This window comes from Spinacia oleracea, chromosome 3 (assembly GCF_020520425.1).
Source record: "Spinacia oleracea cultivar Varoflay chromosome 3, BTI_SOV_V1, whole genome shotgun sequence".
NCBI classification, from domain to species: Eukaryota; Viridiplantae; Streptophyta; class Magnoliopsida; order Caryophyllales; family Amaranthaceae; genus Spinacia; species Spinacia oleracea.
This window is the reverse complement of record NC_079489.1, coordinates 16736854-16754225: the sequence shown is the minus strand read 5'-3', so window position 1 is coordinate 16754225 and position 17372 is coordinate 16736854. Positions and strand designations below refer to the sequence as shown.

The window sequence follows — 17372 nt, the reverse complement described above, 5'->3', positions numbered from 1 at the left end:
GCAAGCGTGTCAAGTAGAAACGATGCGAGTATTAAGGGACGGAGGGAGTATATGATTACCTTTTATACATTATTAATGATTTTGAATGGATAATTTAATTAAAGACAAAAAAATTTATCATTAAAAAGTAGATAACTTTAATTTTACATTATATCATATTAACTTTTAATCATTTTGAGTTAACTTTAACTTTTTTTTACAATATCTATTGTACACAGACTTTGTGTCTTAAATGACGTTTTAGCTGATTTTATTACAAAACGCATGTTATTGAATCAAGGTCATTCCATTTCTTTTACTGACCAACTAGTGGACTTTTATTATTCAAAATTCTTATTTACAAAGGTTGTACAATAAATATTGTACACTAAAGTAAAAGTTAACTCAAAATGCTTAAAAGTCAAGCTTATATAGGTAAAAGTTATCTATTTTTTAGTGAATTTTTTTTTCATTTTAATAAAATTTATTTCTTCAAAATCACTAATAATGTATAAAATTAATCATATAACCCTTTAAAATGTTTATCTATTAACTTTTTTTTACTAATATAAAAGTTAATCAAAACTAGGTTAAAGTTACAAGAAAATAAGTAAAAGTTATATTGGTGTACAATAAATTTATTGTGTACCTTGTGTGCGCAAGACCTTTTGAAACATCTTTATAAGACCATCGAACATATTCCTCAAAATTTTAGAAGTTTCCAACACCGACCCAGAAATATAGTTAAAAAGATGTATAATAACTTCCATTTTTGGATATTTTGAATTTTCCCGGACCCCAAAACGTTACGGGTAATTCCTATATACCCATGCCTATTAATTGATTTTCGGATGATGATAGAAGTATACAAGGTGTGCAAGAGCATCTTGCACACCACCACTTATAATTTGTCACATCAATTTTAAAAGATTCTATCTCTTTTGAAAATTTCAAACTGAAATTTGAAATGTGTTTTGAAATTTAATTTTGAATTTCAAATTTGTTTTAAGTTCCCAACACAATCAACAATTAATTATCTTTAATTCCCCATAAAAGCAATGAGTGCATTCCCCATAAAGGAAACGAGTAACCAAAAAATTATCTAATATTTTGATCTTTTCATGACTAAAATGATCCCGTAAAATGGTTTTGATCCGCAATTAAAAATTTGGTTACTTAGCCTCTTGAGAAGAATCGAACACGGGTTTGCGCAGTTAGTGTAGATGTTGTAACAGCTTAGTAGTGCCCATTGTAGCAAGGGGTATCAGCACGTAAGTCATCGCAAACATAAATCTTTTAATCTAATTTTACCGAGTTTGAGAATTCTAAATATGATTTATGTAAAGGTGAAATGATCCTTTATATTCGTAGATAATATTATAACACATTCATGTGTTCTAGCTATTTTTTCTAATCTTGGTGGTGGGTCATAATTTTGTATTATAACAAGAAGTGAACAACTTACTCAGTAGATGTTTATGAAAATGTTAGGAGTTACACATCTATTTTACTTGAGTTTATTTTTATTTAAATTTAATTTCTTCAAAAGTTATATAATCTTGTGTAATCTTAGCCAAACTTAGTAATTAAAGGCTAACTCTTCGAAGTTTGATCTAAACAATTCATTTACAACGTACGGAGTTATATTTTTGGATAACGTTACTATTTTACAGGTTTAGACATACGGTAATAAAAATTTCATTTGGAGATTGATAAACATTTGCTGGCATCATTAAGTTTTATTGTAAGCCTTTGTGTAATCAAAAAAATATGTAGTATATAATTTTTAAAAAATAAATTAAATTTTTAACAACCAACTCTTTTTTGATATTGAGGTAAATTAATTATCAGATAGTCCCCATAAAGATAACGATTTACCAAAAAATCATAGTTAAAGGTGAAAAAAATATTCAATATTAAGTTTGATGTTTTATTTACTAAAATGATCCCATAACTTGGTTTGTCGCATTTAAAAATTTGGTTATTTTTTCTCTAGTCAAGAATCAAGCACGGGTTCTCGCAGTTAGAACGAGTAGATGTTATAGCAGTGTAGTAGTGACCCCCTTAGCAAGAGGGATCAGCACATATGTCATTTCAAACGAAACTTTTTAATACTCCCTCCGTCCCAAATTAGTTGTTACACTTACCTTTGCACAAAGTTTTAGGTGATAAGTGGTTGTTTGGTTATCAATTGTTATTTTATTGAAAAAGTAGATGTGATAGGAGTTAATGGGGTATTTTTTTAATTAAATGAGAGAGGGTGTGGGGACAAAAAAAATATTTTTGGGAAGAGAGAGACAATATAATAATTGTGGGGTCATTCCTAATTTAGAAGTGTAACAACTAATCTGGGACGGAGGGAAAAAGGAAAGTGTAACAACTAATCTGGGACGGAGGGAGTATAATTTTACGGAGTTCGAGAATTCCGAATAAGATTTCTTTAAAGGTGAAATCATCCTTTTTAATCGTAGATAATAATACAATATTCGGTCCTAATTCAATAAGGGGTTATTGGCAAAAAAAAAAAAGTTATTATATTTTTACTAGGAAGTACTCCGTGTGTTTTTTCAATGAAAATTAAATTTTATAAGTATGTATTTTAATACGTGGGATCAGTTTATGTATTATGAATTCTAAACATTCGCTGCTTATAAAACCTTATCTATATTCTCAAAATCTCAAATATATTATATATTTTCTAGCACAAATGGATGTGCTGATACCCCTTGCCAAACTAGTACGGAAAAGGCTTCTAGTACGGAAAAGGCTTCTAGTGACGCTTTATAAATGTCTATTACGACGCATTAAATCGCCGCAAATGCTTTTACCGACGCTTTCATGTATTCTAGCTATCTTTTCTAATCTTGGTGGTGGGTCATAATTTTGTATTATAACAAGAAGTAAACAACTTACTAAGTAGATGTTTATGAAAATGTTAAGAGTTACACATCTATTTTACTTGAGTTTATTTTTATTTAAATTTAATTTATATATATATATATATATATATATATATATATATATATATATATATATATATATATATATATATATATATATATATATATATATATATATATATATATATATATATATATATAATGTTGTGTAATCTTAGCCAAACTTAGTAATTAAAAGCTAACTGTTCGAAGTTTGATCTAAATAATTCATTTACAACGTACAGAGTTATTATTTTTGGATAACGTTACTATTTTACAGGTTTAGACATACGGTAATAAAAATTTCATTTGGAGATTGGTAAACATTTTCTGGTATCGTTAAGTTTTATTGTAAGCCTTTATGTAATCATAAAAATATGTAGTATATAATTTAATTATCAGATAGTCCTCAAAATCTCAACCCAACACAAAAGTGTACTAAAAAAAAGTGGGTTTCCATCTTTTTGCACATGTCACAATTAAAATTTTTGTAAGTTTTTCTCTTGACAAGAATCGAATATGGTGTACATCCAATATATTGATTTTTTTTGTGACTAACATGATCCCGTATAATGGTTATTAACGCTTTTAAAAAATTAATTTTGGGATTTTGTTAAGAATCGAACACGGGTGTGCGTAATTAGAGTAGATGTTAAAGCAGCGTATCCGTGATCATTGTGACAAGGGTGTATCAACAAGTTAATTTTTGGAAATGAAATTGTTTTAATCTAATTTAATTAGTTCAGTTTATGATTTTTATGTTATGATTTCTTTAAAGGTGAAATGATCTTGTATGATCGCAGTCAAAGTTAATACAATTGTGTTGCAGTTAAGTTTTCCAATCTTGGTGGTGGATAAGTTATTTCGTATTATAAAAGATGTGAACAATTTAGGTTATTATAAAAATGTTAGGAGTTACATGTTTATTTTAGTTGAGTTTGCTTTAATATAAATTTAATTTCTTTAAATGTAAAATGACCCCGAATAATCGTACTCAATATTAATAAAAAAACCAACATGTAACCTAACTTTTCAAAGTTGCAACCTAAAAAATTTATCTACAACACAAGAAGTCGTTATTTTTGTTGATCGTAAAAAATTAAATATCATACAGGTTTAAACATACGGTAAGAAACAATCTTCTTTGGAGATTGTTAGCTATTTTCTGGTATCACCATGTTTTATTATAAGCGCTTGTGCAACCACAAAAATATGTAATATATATTATAAGAAAAAACCAATCTTATATCTCCAATAAACCCCTTTTTGGTATTGAGGACAATAAATTATCTAATAGTCCACATAAGAGCAACGAGTTGCTAAAATATCCATATTAAGGTTGAAAAAATGAACGTCCAATATTTTGGTTTTCTTATGACTAAAATGATCCCGTAAAATGGTTGTTAACACTTTAAAATTTTATTGTTGGGTTTCGTTAAGAATCGAACACGGGTGCACGCAATTAGAGTAGAATAGTAGAAGTTAAAGCAGCGTAACAGTGACCATCATGACAAGGGCGTATCAGCACGTTAATTTCTGGAAATGAAATTGTTTTCATCTAGCTTAATTTAGTGTGGGATTTTTATGTTATGATTTCTTTAAAGGTGAAGTGATCTTGTATAATCATAGTCAAAGTTAATACAATTTTGTTGCATCTAACTTTTCCAATCTTGGTGGTGGCAAAGTTATTTTGTATTATAAATTATAAACGATGTGAACAATATGTTACCTTAAAAATGTTAGGAGTTACACATCTATTTTAGTTTTAGATTTTGCATGCTATTATATTTTGGAAATCGTTATAGATTTAGGTGAATAAAATTATTTATGATGTCCTCAAAAAACGTAATCAAAATATAAATTATGTGACACAAATTTTGATTTCTTTAACATTAAAATGATCCCGACAACTATAGGTAACGTTAAAAAACGCAAAGTAAACAAGAAAGGCGTAAAACACTTCATTACAAAGTACGAGCATCAGATTGGACTAGCAATATGGTAGCAACACACAACGCATTAGACATCAACAGGCATCATCTCAACAAAAGTCAATCTGAGCAGACATGTCGTTGCCTAAGCTCAACTGATTGAACCTCCAGCGGTGTATAAATATCAAACAACGCATCACAACCCCGAGAACCAACTACCTACCCAACACCTTCACCCAATCTGACTGTTGCCAACACACCAGAAACAACCGCAACACAACCTGCAGAAGCACAAAAGCAGCAACATAATTTGAATCTAAGTTAACCAAGGACTTGTTAACAAAGTTGTATCAAACTTCAAAAAAACTACACAGTCTAACTAGAAACCCCTGAATAGACTCCGACTCCAACCCAGACTACAACCCAAAAAACCACATTTTCCTGCACATGAGATAAACACAACCTAGCTAAGCAAAACAAATCAACCATCACAGAACCTAACACTGCAGCCAAACTACAAACCAACCCTCCTAGCTATAGTCAACTAAAGTCACAACTCACAACTTATAGTGACAACGATAGGAAATAAAAAAAAAAGTGTTAATATATCACCCGATTTTCTCTACTACGATTAGAGTACAAGTTAAAAACTTTTTTTTTTGAAGTTTTAATTTTTCACCCCTGCAAGTAAAAGCTTTTAGCCACTCACACCCAGAGATATACTAGTTGTTGTAAAGCTTTGCATACACATTAAATATATAAAAGGTGTGAAGCAAAAACCTTTAATAAACCCATTTAGTAAATACGTATAGGAATCATAGTTTATGGCATGCCAAATTGCCAACAACGTCTGAAAATTATGCTCTATAGTATTATTTGTCACAGAGGAAGATGAAACCCAATCCTGCAACTTAGAACAAAAGTTTGGGTTTGGTTAATCCCAAATACCTATGATATGGTTAGGCTATAGCTCTTCGTTGACATTCGTTTTTTAATTTCATAGCTTTGTCTTGATATACATATATATGATTCCTTACTCAACAACAACAATGCAGTGAGCCCACATTTTGGTAACCCAAGGAAATATTTTAGTTCAAGTACTTCAGGGAATGTGAACAAGAATAAAGAAGCAAGACATCAATTGCATAAAAATATCATTAGTCTTACAGTTACATTAACGGTTTTACAGGAAAAAAAAAATCACTCACAAATTCGATTACAAAACAATCTAATCTTCAATGACAACGTAAATTTTTTGTTTCAATCAATAACAAAAATCAGATATAAAATAAGACAATTACTTGAAATTTCAATCCCAATTAAAATTTTATAACCCATAATTATATACAAAACCAAAAACAAAAGAGTAACACTTAAATAATTGAAAGAAAATTCTAGATATTTTCAGTTAAGCATTTTGTCGAACACTTTGTATGCAATAACAATTTTCAACTTCTTATAGAACAACTTCACAAATATAATCAATCAACTCATTACCTTCAGTGTAAAAAAGAAATAGGAGATAATCAAACAAACAAACTCACCCGTCAATGGCAATATGAAGTGCCAGAAATAGTGTTCGCGATTTTAGCAGACAAATCTGGTTTTTAACAACAGTCACAAAACTGAAATCCCATAAAAAAATGGAGGAGAATTTCTATGGCTAGGCTCACCATATAAATATCCAATTTATATACTAAAACGTCGATTAAACACACAAAGGGCGTGTTCGGCGGTAGCTTTTGAGGTAGCGGGTAGCGTTTTGACCGAGTCAAGACGCTACTTGTAAAATTTGTAAGTGTTTGGCGAGGTAGCGATTTAGGTAGCGGTTAGCGGTAGAGGTAGCGGTTGAGTAGCTTTTATCAAACGTTAAAATTAGTAGCGTTTAAGGTAGCGGGTAGCGTTTGACAAATTTATAATAAAGTTTTAAATAATATTTCACCTTTTATTTTATTTTATAATGTCAACCGCTACTTTTACCGAACACTCATATCAGTTACCCGCTACCTTTGACAGCTAACCGTTACCCGCTACTATTGATCGCTACCCGCTACTCCAACCGTTACCCGCTACTGAACCGCTACCCGCTACTGAACCGCTACCCGCTACCCGCTATCGCTACTTTTGCCGAACAGGGCCAAACTCATTACCATTCGAAAATTATTTCACGAATTATTTATGTAAATGAAGATGAAATAGAATTTAAAAAAAATAACTTGTAATGGCAGAAATTGAATGTTTTCTCTGGTTATTAATGCATAAAGAAAACTTGAAAAGAAGAAAGCTTGAAGAAGATGAGATGTCATTTACAATTCCTTGTGGAGGGAAGGCGATAATGTTGGCGCTCAACCAAAATTATCCCGCTCTCAAGAAGCTTATGGCACAATTTTGTGAAAAAAAGAACCGCCCAAAAACTCTCACTTATTTTTTGTGTCCCCCTCTTTTCTTAGTGGGATTTATGAGGTGTCCAAATATAAGTGGTGGTGTGCAAAATGCCTTTGTACACCATGTGTATTCCTAACCTTTTCCTTGATTTTCATTCTTTTATCCAACTTTTATGTAGACCAGTGATCATATTATGGGTTATGGTTTTATGGACCTTATGCTGATGGGTTGTAATGTTGTATACTTTAGTTTCGTCACTGTGGATTCCATTCAAGCTACGAAGTAATACGTTCGGCTCTTAAATTGTCCAATACTCCAATTGTACCTCTTTTCTTATGGAACTTAATTGTAAGTTTTTGCTCTGTTTAAAACCATAGTTTTATATATGGCGTTTTGTTAGACACCGTTCGAAACGATGATGTGACTGTCACGAGCATCTGTGAGGGCAGGAAAAGTGCAGAAGATGGAGCCCTACGAGAAAATATCATTATGTTGGCTAAGAAATCCACAATCTTGACATTCTTTGGTGTTAAGTCATTCCAATGTTATGTGTGAGAGCAAATCTTTTCACAAAGCTCATTTGCACATAAGTCTGCAGTTGTGAATGGCATTGTTCCTACACTCCACCCGCCAGAATTCGATTAGATTGTCTCTTTTTCTTCTAGGTTAAGTTCTTGTTTTTGTTTTTGTCCTTTTATCCTATGTAAAAAAAACATTTTTTGGTGTTTGTCAATTAGGTTACATCACTTCAGCTTAAACTACATCACAAACAAAACACAAAAAGCATAGAGAACTCTAATTGGGTGAAAACTAACAACGACCTAACCCGAAATGACTTATTTTGAATGATCCAACCTAGACCCAAACTATAACCAAACTTGATACTTCCTAGGGGTTACATGTTGATCGGCACACGGATTGAGGAAGGAGAGTTAATCAAATAATAATACTCCGTAAAACAAGTGGGGTGGGGTAAATATTTTAATCAACGAAACAGAGTGGGGATTATAATATTTTTGAGGGGTGGAGGGCGAGTCTAATGAAAACAATTGTTTAGTGGTGGCCCCTAGAGAAAGTTAGATATACGGAGTATTAGATAATTAGGAGGTGTGTTAGAAAAGTTACCAAAAATGAAAATATGGCCCCTAAAAAAAGACGGTCGGAAATAATATATGTGACCCCTGAAAAAATAGGGAGGAAATAACACATCATTAGAATCGAAATTTACCAACTCAAACCAAAACTACGCAAAAAATATCTTTTTTCCATAACAAACAAATGGTTCACTATTGACAAACCAAATCAGAGGGCTCAGCTCATCACCCAAATATTGCACATCATATAATAACTAAACATACACCAAGAAATAGAGATAAAAGAAAGCAAAAAAAATTTGATCCAAAGAAAGACAGAAAAAGGAAGTGTTCTAACAGATCAATTAAGAAAGAAGTTTAGGTTGATCTAACCTCTTCAAATGATGCCTTTATTTATTGCAGACTGCCAAAACAAATGATTCACCATCTTCCTAAGCTTACAAATAATTGATAAAATTAACAGGTTCTTGATATGAAGTATCTCATGCTACATTCTTTTTCTCTCTCTTAATTTCGAGTAATTCAATATATAAACAGCTTCACTGCATAATCTTCATCAATTCAACCACATTTACTACAACACAAACCTTAACTACATCGATGGCACATAACGAGAACCAGAAGATGTCTTATTACTTGTTCATGGCGGTCATTCTTGCCATTTTCAGATCAATATCAGTTCACTCGATCACCTTAAGCACAGAAGTCGATGTCCTTCGGGCATTAAAAGAAGGGATTGATCCAAACTCCATTCCCAGCAATTCATTCATCAGTTCCTGGGATTTCGCACTTGACCCTTGTGAGAGCACAGGGGCCCACTTCCTCGGTATCCTCTGCTCAATTCCAGAGGACAACAACTCAACCAGCCGTATCACGATACTTGACTTAGATGGTGTTGGTTATGATGGATTTCTCACTAGCGATATTGGTAACTTGACTGAGCTCACCATCCTTAACTTGAGCAGAAACAAGTTCAGAGGACCAGTTCCTGACAGTGTTACTAAGCTCAGCAAGTTAACTTCACTTGTCATGTCTGATAATTTCTTTACTGGAAGCTTACCTCTAGGATTAAGAAGACTGAAAAGGATCCAAGAACTGGATATCTCCCGCAACAAACTTACGGGGTTGATACCGACTTGGCTCACCAATTTTAGGAGTCTCGAGTCCTTAAAAATGGCCAGCAATGGATTTTCTGGACGTATTCCTAATTTGGCAGGGTTATGGCAACTCCACACATTAGATCTCAGCAGTAACCAACTATTTGGTATTCTTCCTCAGCTTCCTACAAGCTTGAGAACATTGTCTTTGAGCCACAATGTACTTTCAGGGAGTATTCATTCAATATATGAGCTCATAAACCTTAAAATGCTGGATCTGAGTGATAACAGGTTTAGCGGCCGAATCAGAGGAATCGTGAGCTTACCACAGGTTGTTAGTCTGAATTTGTCAGTCAACTGGTTCACAGAACTTCAGGTTCCTAAATTTGCAGGTGAATCCACACATCTTGAAGTTATTGATGTGCAAGAAAACCGCCTAACAGGTCACCTGCCAGCAAATTTGGCTACAATGGAGAAGTTAACAGCAATATACCTGAGTCACAACCAGCTTTCTGGACCTATACCAAAGAGTTTTGGGGTGAGACTTGGTGCTCCTTGGAGGCATGTTTTCTTCAATCACAACTTTCTGGTGGGAGGTGTACCTGCAGAATTTAGTGTCCTTAAGGCTAAAGTGACAGGAAGCCTAGCACACAATTGTCTCAAGTGTCCCAAAAATGTTACCATGTGCAATGGAGGTCAACGCCCAGCTCCAGAGTGTGCAGGACAAAGTGTCCAATTTTTACAATAGGAGAAACTCATCAGCTAGCATGCACAAGTAACTACAATATCATCATTTAAACATAATCGCTTGTCACGAGATAAAAAAAAGCAGACAATAATAACTGTGTATTGATAACAAATCATTTATAGTCAATAAAATCCATTACTTCACAGGAGTGTATTTTACTTGTACTATGCCATCAAACTTCATGATTCCTTGTGTGAATCATGTCACATCTTAGCAGGTGGTGAATCTTAATAAAGAATGAAAATTTATCTCTAACCAAATAAGAAAATCAGACTAAGCTGATACAGAAGTGGGAGAACCAAAGGGGAAAACAGACGCTTAAATTCATGAAGCCTAGAACTGTACAATGATCTGCAACTGTAGCATGTATTCCAGCAAAAAGAAATTAAGCAACATAAAAAGTGGGAAATGAGCTAAAGAAAGAAAGAGCAAGAGAAAGTGATGCCTACTTGAATCATAACTTTTTACTTCAACTTCACAGTCTTTACCAAAAAGGTCTTTATAGAAAGACATGTCCGAGGCATCAAAAAATAGTATGAGTAGCTCCAGAAACTTCATCTTTGCGAAAATTTCATCTTTCAATATTGATATAAAACGAAGCCAATTAGAACAAATATTTGCGAAATTTTCACAGGCATCCTGTAATATATAATCCAGCCAAGAGATCATAATATCTATGATCTTGGCTAGTTCTTTGCTTTTCTTCACCAAGAGAAGCAGAATGCAGATATGTCAGATGGGAAGTAACTCCGACATCCAATAAAAATTACTGTTTTCATAGCTATTCCCGCTTCTCAACATATAATCAATCAAACTGGAAAAGCCTTTACTTCATCACAGTATAGCATGAATTACAGATAGTTGACAAACAAAGGCGTCAAAAATAGAATAACTAACTCTCTCCTTGAGAATCCACAAACCCTCAATTAGTTCGTGGACTTCTCTAGTTCTCTTTGCTCTTCAAATTAGCTAAAATGAAAGGGACTATATCCACTGATGTGAGTAACATGTTATCTTTATGATTTTTTTAGTACATTAGATGATTTAAATTACTCACTATGTCATTTTCTCATTTTCTCATAAGCAACTTGAGTCTAAAAAGGTTAACTAATTTTCTGGATTCCCTTACCTTTCTCCCCAGCGGGAGGCCAGAGATCATACTACTTGTATCGTTCTCTATCATTTGTGAGTTATTAATTGAACCAGACCATTAAATATGGGTCCTCACTCCTCAGTACACCATATCATAACGGACAAGAGTACATCAACATTTGGTGAGATAATGGAGAAAAAATATAGCTGACTGCTCTTCCCTAAAAGTTTCCCTAAAGTATAGCTGACTGCTCTTCCCTAAAAGTTTCAAAACCAGCCACGATCCCCTTCCAATCCCTCAAGTTTCAGCTCTCTGACAGATAGACAAGGAAAGTGATGTTTTTTTACATGCTAACACAGTTGATATTATCGCCTCAAACCATCAAGACCATCAAAAAATATTTCCTATATCCAAATATTAAAATCAAGTAGCAGGAGGTAAAATCTTCCAACAAATGCATCAACTCTTCACCAAAAGATAGGCATTTAGCACCTCAAATATAAACTTTGTTTCCTCATCTCTTGATAAGGCAATGACATCTGAAACTAATAGCATTGTGAACATCTAGAAATTTAAAGTACAATGTAAGATAACTAAGATCCAACACATGGGGAAAATTTATCTTAAAGCAGTAACAGAATAGTGGAGTTTCTATGACATGGTGTTCAAGACCAGCAACAAGCAGAAATGTAGGCACTAAGACACATATGAATAACTAACAGCATTTTACTTTCCGCAAAGACCCAGCAAAAGGGCTCCAGAATGACATAGACACAGAATGCCATGAACGGGATATATAGGTCTATTTGGAGAATTCAGAAAAGTGACATTTCAAACAGTCAAATCACAAAAAAAAAAAATAGAATCAAAATAAACAAATACCTCAAAATACTAGTAATTTGTTTTCACTTCAACACTCTAGATAAGCTCCAAGCTACTGGGTGATTAAATGAAGGAACAACCAAATGGTCATTATAGAGATGCTTCAACCATGTCTACCATTTCATTTCAACAAATAAGCAACAACTTCATTACCCCCCCCCCCCCCCCCCCCCCCCCCCAATTTGTAGTTTTGCCGGAAGAAAAATTGCAGGGGAGAGTTTCCCAAAAAAGGCAAGACCAAATTCTCCAGTTTCCTCTTAATATTTCTACATATAGCATGATATAGCCATTTGGAAATCATTCAAATAACTTCCCTGACGCACCCATGTCTAGGAGCTGCGATTTCAGCAGCTCCAACTTCTTATGTTATAAATGAACTAAATGAAACAGATGCAGAGATCCTACAATCTATGACCATGCAAAGAGAACCTTAACCAGTTTAGTTTGACATCTGCTGAGATAAAAACATGTTCTGGAAAAACGAATGTTGCAAGAATACCATTTATAAGCCAAAGTCAAACACCTTAAGATCACACGGAAAATAAATGAGCTAGTATCACAATATAAAACAAGAAGCCAAAAATTAGCAAAGAAGCCGTTGCATTCATAGGAAAAAAAGATTTGATAACCTGAGTTACACAGATAATGGAAAACCAAATTTTCTTTTTCCTGCCATCTCACATTAAGTCAAAGGCAGTAAGTACCTACTCCCTTCTTTCATCCAAGCAAAACTAGCAATAAACTCAAAGCAACAAAGCTCTCATTTACTATTGGCATTTGGCAGCTTCTTTGCACAGTTGATATTCAAGTATTAATCTAGTCTAGGACATACAATATTTATCTCTGTACAATTATAAATGCATTATATGCATACAATGTCATAAAGTTTAAATATGAGACCTTTGAAGAATATAGAACCACAACATATAGAGTATTAAATTCAATCAAGGATTGTACTTACTTTAATTTGTACAAACTCAAAGGTAGACCTTGGAAATATCTGCACATACGCGCACAAACCACCTTGGATAATTTCAGAACCGGCTGCAGAGAAATGGATTGGCAGGGGATTAGCAGGAAGTGTCAGCATACCAGGCTGAGATCCCACATTGTTATGGATATCTGCAATAGAATCTGAAAAATGGAAACAAGCTTTAAATTTAGCAATTCAGAATGGAAATGGTTCCAAGAAATTTGATTATACACTCACTAACTCACTTATTGGAAACATAAAAACTATTACCTTAGAGCCCCAACCCATTTATAAGCTAATAAAAGTACTTTGTACTTCAAATCCAGGAACATAATTTACTTTCTAAAATAACTCAAGCCACATCCTTAAATTAACACAGTGGAACACTATATAAGAACAAAAGGTTCTGCACGCACTAGGTGCACTAAATTTATTTTATCTCGGAGTAACTTTTAACTAAATTTTCGTAACTTTTAATATGCTTTGATTAATTCTTATATTATCAATTTATTTTTGACGGATAAACATTTTAAATAGTTACATAATTACTTTGACGGGATAATTTTATTGAAGCGAAACATTTTATCATTTTACATTATACTGGGGTAACTTTTAAACATTTTTACTTAACTTTTACTCCAATGTACAATAAATATTGTATACTAGCTTTTAATAAGAAATTGTGATATTAGAAACGTATATAATAATGCCAATTAATAGCCCTAAAGAATGAATAATATTGGGAAGCCATGCATGAAGTCTCGATATGACCAACATATGATCTCAAACTTAGGCTTCTTCGTCAACAACAAAACACAGAGGAGTAGCTTTGGGCAATATCTGAAGAAGTTTTAAACAGCAAAGAAAAAGAGTACCTTCGGAAAGGGGTAGCTAATATAGTACAGCTATATGAGTACTTCAAATTCTCAGCAAAAATGCAGACCATCCAAGAACTAGATTGAGATTTACAAAAAAAAAAAAAGGCACTTTTTAGTAGCCTCATTGTTACACCATGACGACTTGGTATCGATCATACAGTTGATAAGGCCTAGAGAGATCAAGAAACAAAATTTTGCAGTTTATATCGATAAGCAGTCACACCAAACAATCACAGGTCGACCCATATCTCATAAGTAGGCCTGGTTATCGGGCGGGGCGGGTCAGGGTCGGTGCGGGTCAAAAGAGGGTCGGGTATTGAAAGGGTCATTTTTAGAGGGTCGATAATGGGCGGGTCAAAAGCGGGTCGCGGGTCAATAGCGGTCATTATTGGGCGGGTCAATAAACGAGCAATGAAAAATGAAAAACAAAAGAGCCATGTGCAAGTACAAGTAAATACGAAGCTATGCATGTAATTTTTTGTATCATTACTATTTTTATTTTCAAACTAATTGTAGTATAAGTTTGACCCTATAATGACCCTATCCAATAAAGGCCCTGTCCAATAAGAGCCCTGCCCAATAAAAGCCCTATTAACTGGACCCTAACCCTATATCCATTGGACTACCCTGTCCAATAACCAGGTCTACTCATAAGTCATACCAACAATACACGAACTAAATACCCACGTGATCTCTTAAACATAATCAATTGCATATCAGTAACTAATGCTTCCCAATATTTTCTTGCGGAGTTGTTTATTTATGTTTATAATACTATAAAAACGTTAAAGCAATACTCAAGCCAGTTAACTGTCAATGCTGGATTCTAAAAAGTCTTCCATGTAAGACTATGGTCTTACAACATCAACAATGGTATTCTACATTAACCAAAGATGGGTTGAGCCTAAACTAAGCTTTAGTGAGGCAACACGTTACACATACAGAGTGTACGCAACTATATATTCCAAATTTCCAACTCTTCCAAGCTTAATCTAGTCCATACTCCATAGACATGGTTTGCTTAGCAAAATAGACTAAGATGCCGCAAATCCAGGTCCAATTAGGATGTCCTGACTTCTTTCATGAGATTATTTGCTACAATCCTAAATTTTAAAGCAAACAAGAGAGATATTCCACTAACATTGCTCAACCAAGAAGTGAACCAAACCCGAAATTAGCCGGTAAAATCGATCATATTCGACCCAGTGCAAAAATCCAAGACAAACAGCCCCCTAAACACACTCTTTCCCAAATACACTTAACAATTAACATGATTACATGAACAATAGTAGATATTTCCAATAATTTCAAATGTGTATACAAAAGTTACTTTGTAACATACCCTCAGCAAAAACATTCAGAAATCATGATTTCTAATTCTTACAAACCCTTAACATGAATTGCGCGATGAAATTTAGCAACCTAAACAAATTGGAAAGTAACCAGCATAGCATGATGATAACTTCGACGACGAAATAGTTTGAAAACAATACCTGATTTCCTGAAATAACACCAGTGCTGATTATTAGCATTTCAGCTGTTTCTCCCTCTCTGGAAGTCAATGGAGGAATTTTTGGAATTACAAGTACGGAATATACTTATCTTTCACTTAGGGGATTTTATATTTTTTACTTGTCTTTTATCTTTTTGCATTTAATATTTTTTTACAGTAACTTTCTTTACCTTGAGGTTCTTAAAAATACACGTATTCTCATAAATTCCTCTTCGTTTTAAAAACTAGTCTTATATGCACGCGATGCATCGAGATTATATAAAAATTAAAAAAAATGTGTTATAATAATTAATAACCATAGATAATACTCCCTCCATATTTATTCAAGAGATACACTTGTCTTTTCCGGCCGTATTTATTTAAGAGATACACTTGCCATTTTTAGTAACTTATCAATCCCACCATCTAATTAAATAATACATCTAATTTACCCTATGACTCACCGTATTATTAAACAAATAATTTTAGAAACCCACCCCACCTCCGATCCCCAAAATGACATGGTCCCCACTTGTTTACTTGTTAAAATATCTACCCAACCCCACTTGCTTTATTATTTTATTTCATTCAATTTTTCTTCTTAATAACCGTGTCCGGCCAAGTGTATCCCTTAAATAAATACGGAGGGAGTATGTAAGAATTTTTTGTCACAAAGTTCTATCTAAAGAAAATACGATGTGATCTCTATTTATAACAATCTAAATAGTGAAACAATGTAATATTCTTGTTGCCTGAATCACTTTAAATATTAATATCAAAATAAAGAAATAAAATAATAGAAAATAGTGTGTATTATTTGTTTATTTTACTCCCTACTTGCTTAACAACATGAACTGATAACCTTCTTTTTGTTCCAAATTAAGTGATTGTTTTTATCCTTTGTTTATCCTTCTCTTGTGACCTTCAATCTTTCATACTTTGATCGTACATTATGAAAGTATAAAACTAATATATGTAGTACTTTCTCCATCCCTGATTGTTTACCACATTCATCAATAATGTTTTATTAAGAATTGGTTGTGTGAAATTGGGAATAGATAAAAGTGGTGGACCAAATGTATTTTATGTGAGAGAAAAGTGGTGGTCTCATAAAATAAAATTTTATGATAATGGGTTAACTTTTTTTAAAAACGGCCTTAATGTAAAAAAAAGGTCAAACTAAAAGGGGTAGATGGAGCATGATTTTAACCATACCATTATGACTTTTTATTTATTTATTTTTTATCTCACCACTAAAGGCCTTGTTCTTTTCACTTTGTCATTGCTACTTATTGGATCAAACCTTATTAAATCAGACCAGACCAAACCAGCAACATTCATACCAGACCATACCAGACCAGACCGGACCAGAACTTTTTACTTCACTTTATTACTTATTACATTATACTTATTTTATTTTATTATTCTTATCACTTTTACCATCATTGTTACTATTATTATTTATCATGATTCAATATTACCCCAAACTATTCTTATTAACATCTTCAATTTCCATCTCCTTATTACATTCTACTTATTTTATTTTATTATTCTTATCACTTTTACCATCATTGTTACTATTATTATTTATCATGATTCAATATTACCCCAAACTATTCTTATTAACATCTTCAATTTCCATCTACCTATTGACCTTGATTCAATTACATTCTTCAATACCAACTCTTTTTTTTTTTTTTGCTACAATATACAATGTTGCTACAATAAACAATTTTGCTACATTCAACAAAGGGATTATAGACAGTTGAAAATGAAAGTTATTACTGCCTCCCCTTCATTCAATAAACACCACCTACCTATTCAATATAGTTGCCTTTTTTCCCTTAAAAAGCTCATCAATTAATTGCAACTAGAGATTTC

At 33.0% G+C, this 17372-nt stretch overlaps 1 protein-coding gene and 1 pseudogene across 1 annotated transcript; one reads left to right on the top strand and one right to left on the bottom strand.

Annotated features, from left to right (window-relative positions):
• Nucleotides 1–8684: 8684 nt before the first annotated feature.
• On the bottom strand, nt 8685–13409 carry LOC110777915 (uncharacterized; annotated as a pseudogene).
• On the top strand, nt 8929–10173 carry LOC110777914 (probable inactive leucine-rich repeat receptor kinase XIAO). Its single transcript, XM_021982494.2, has one exon. The coding sequence runs from the start codon at nt 8929–8931 to the stop codon at nt 10171–10173; it is 1245 nt and encodes a 414-aa protein (XP_021838186.1).
• Nucleotides 13410–17372: the final 3963 nt, after the last annotated feature.

Bases quoted from the DNA above. Each gene is read 5' to 3' on its own strand.
- LOC110777914 (XM_021982494.2), top strand. From the start codon at position 8,929: ATGGCACATAACGAGAACCAGAAGATGTCTTATTACTTGTTCATGGCG.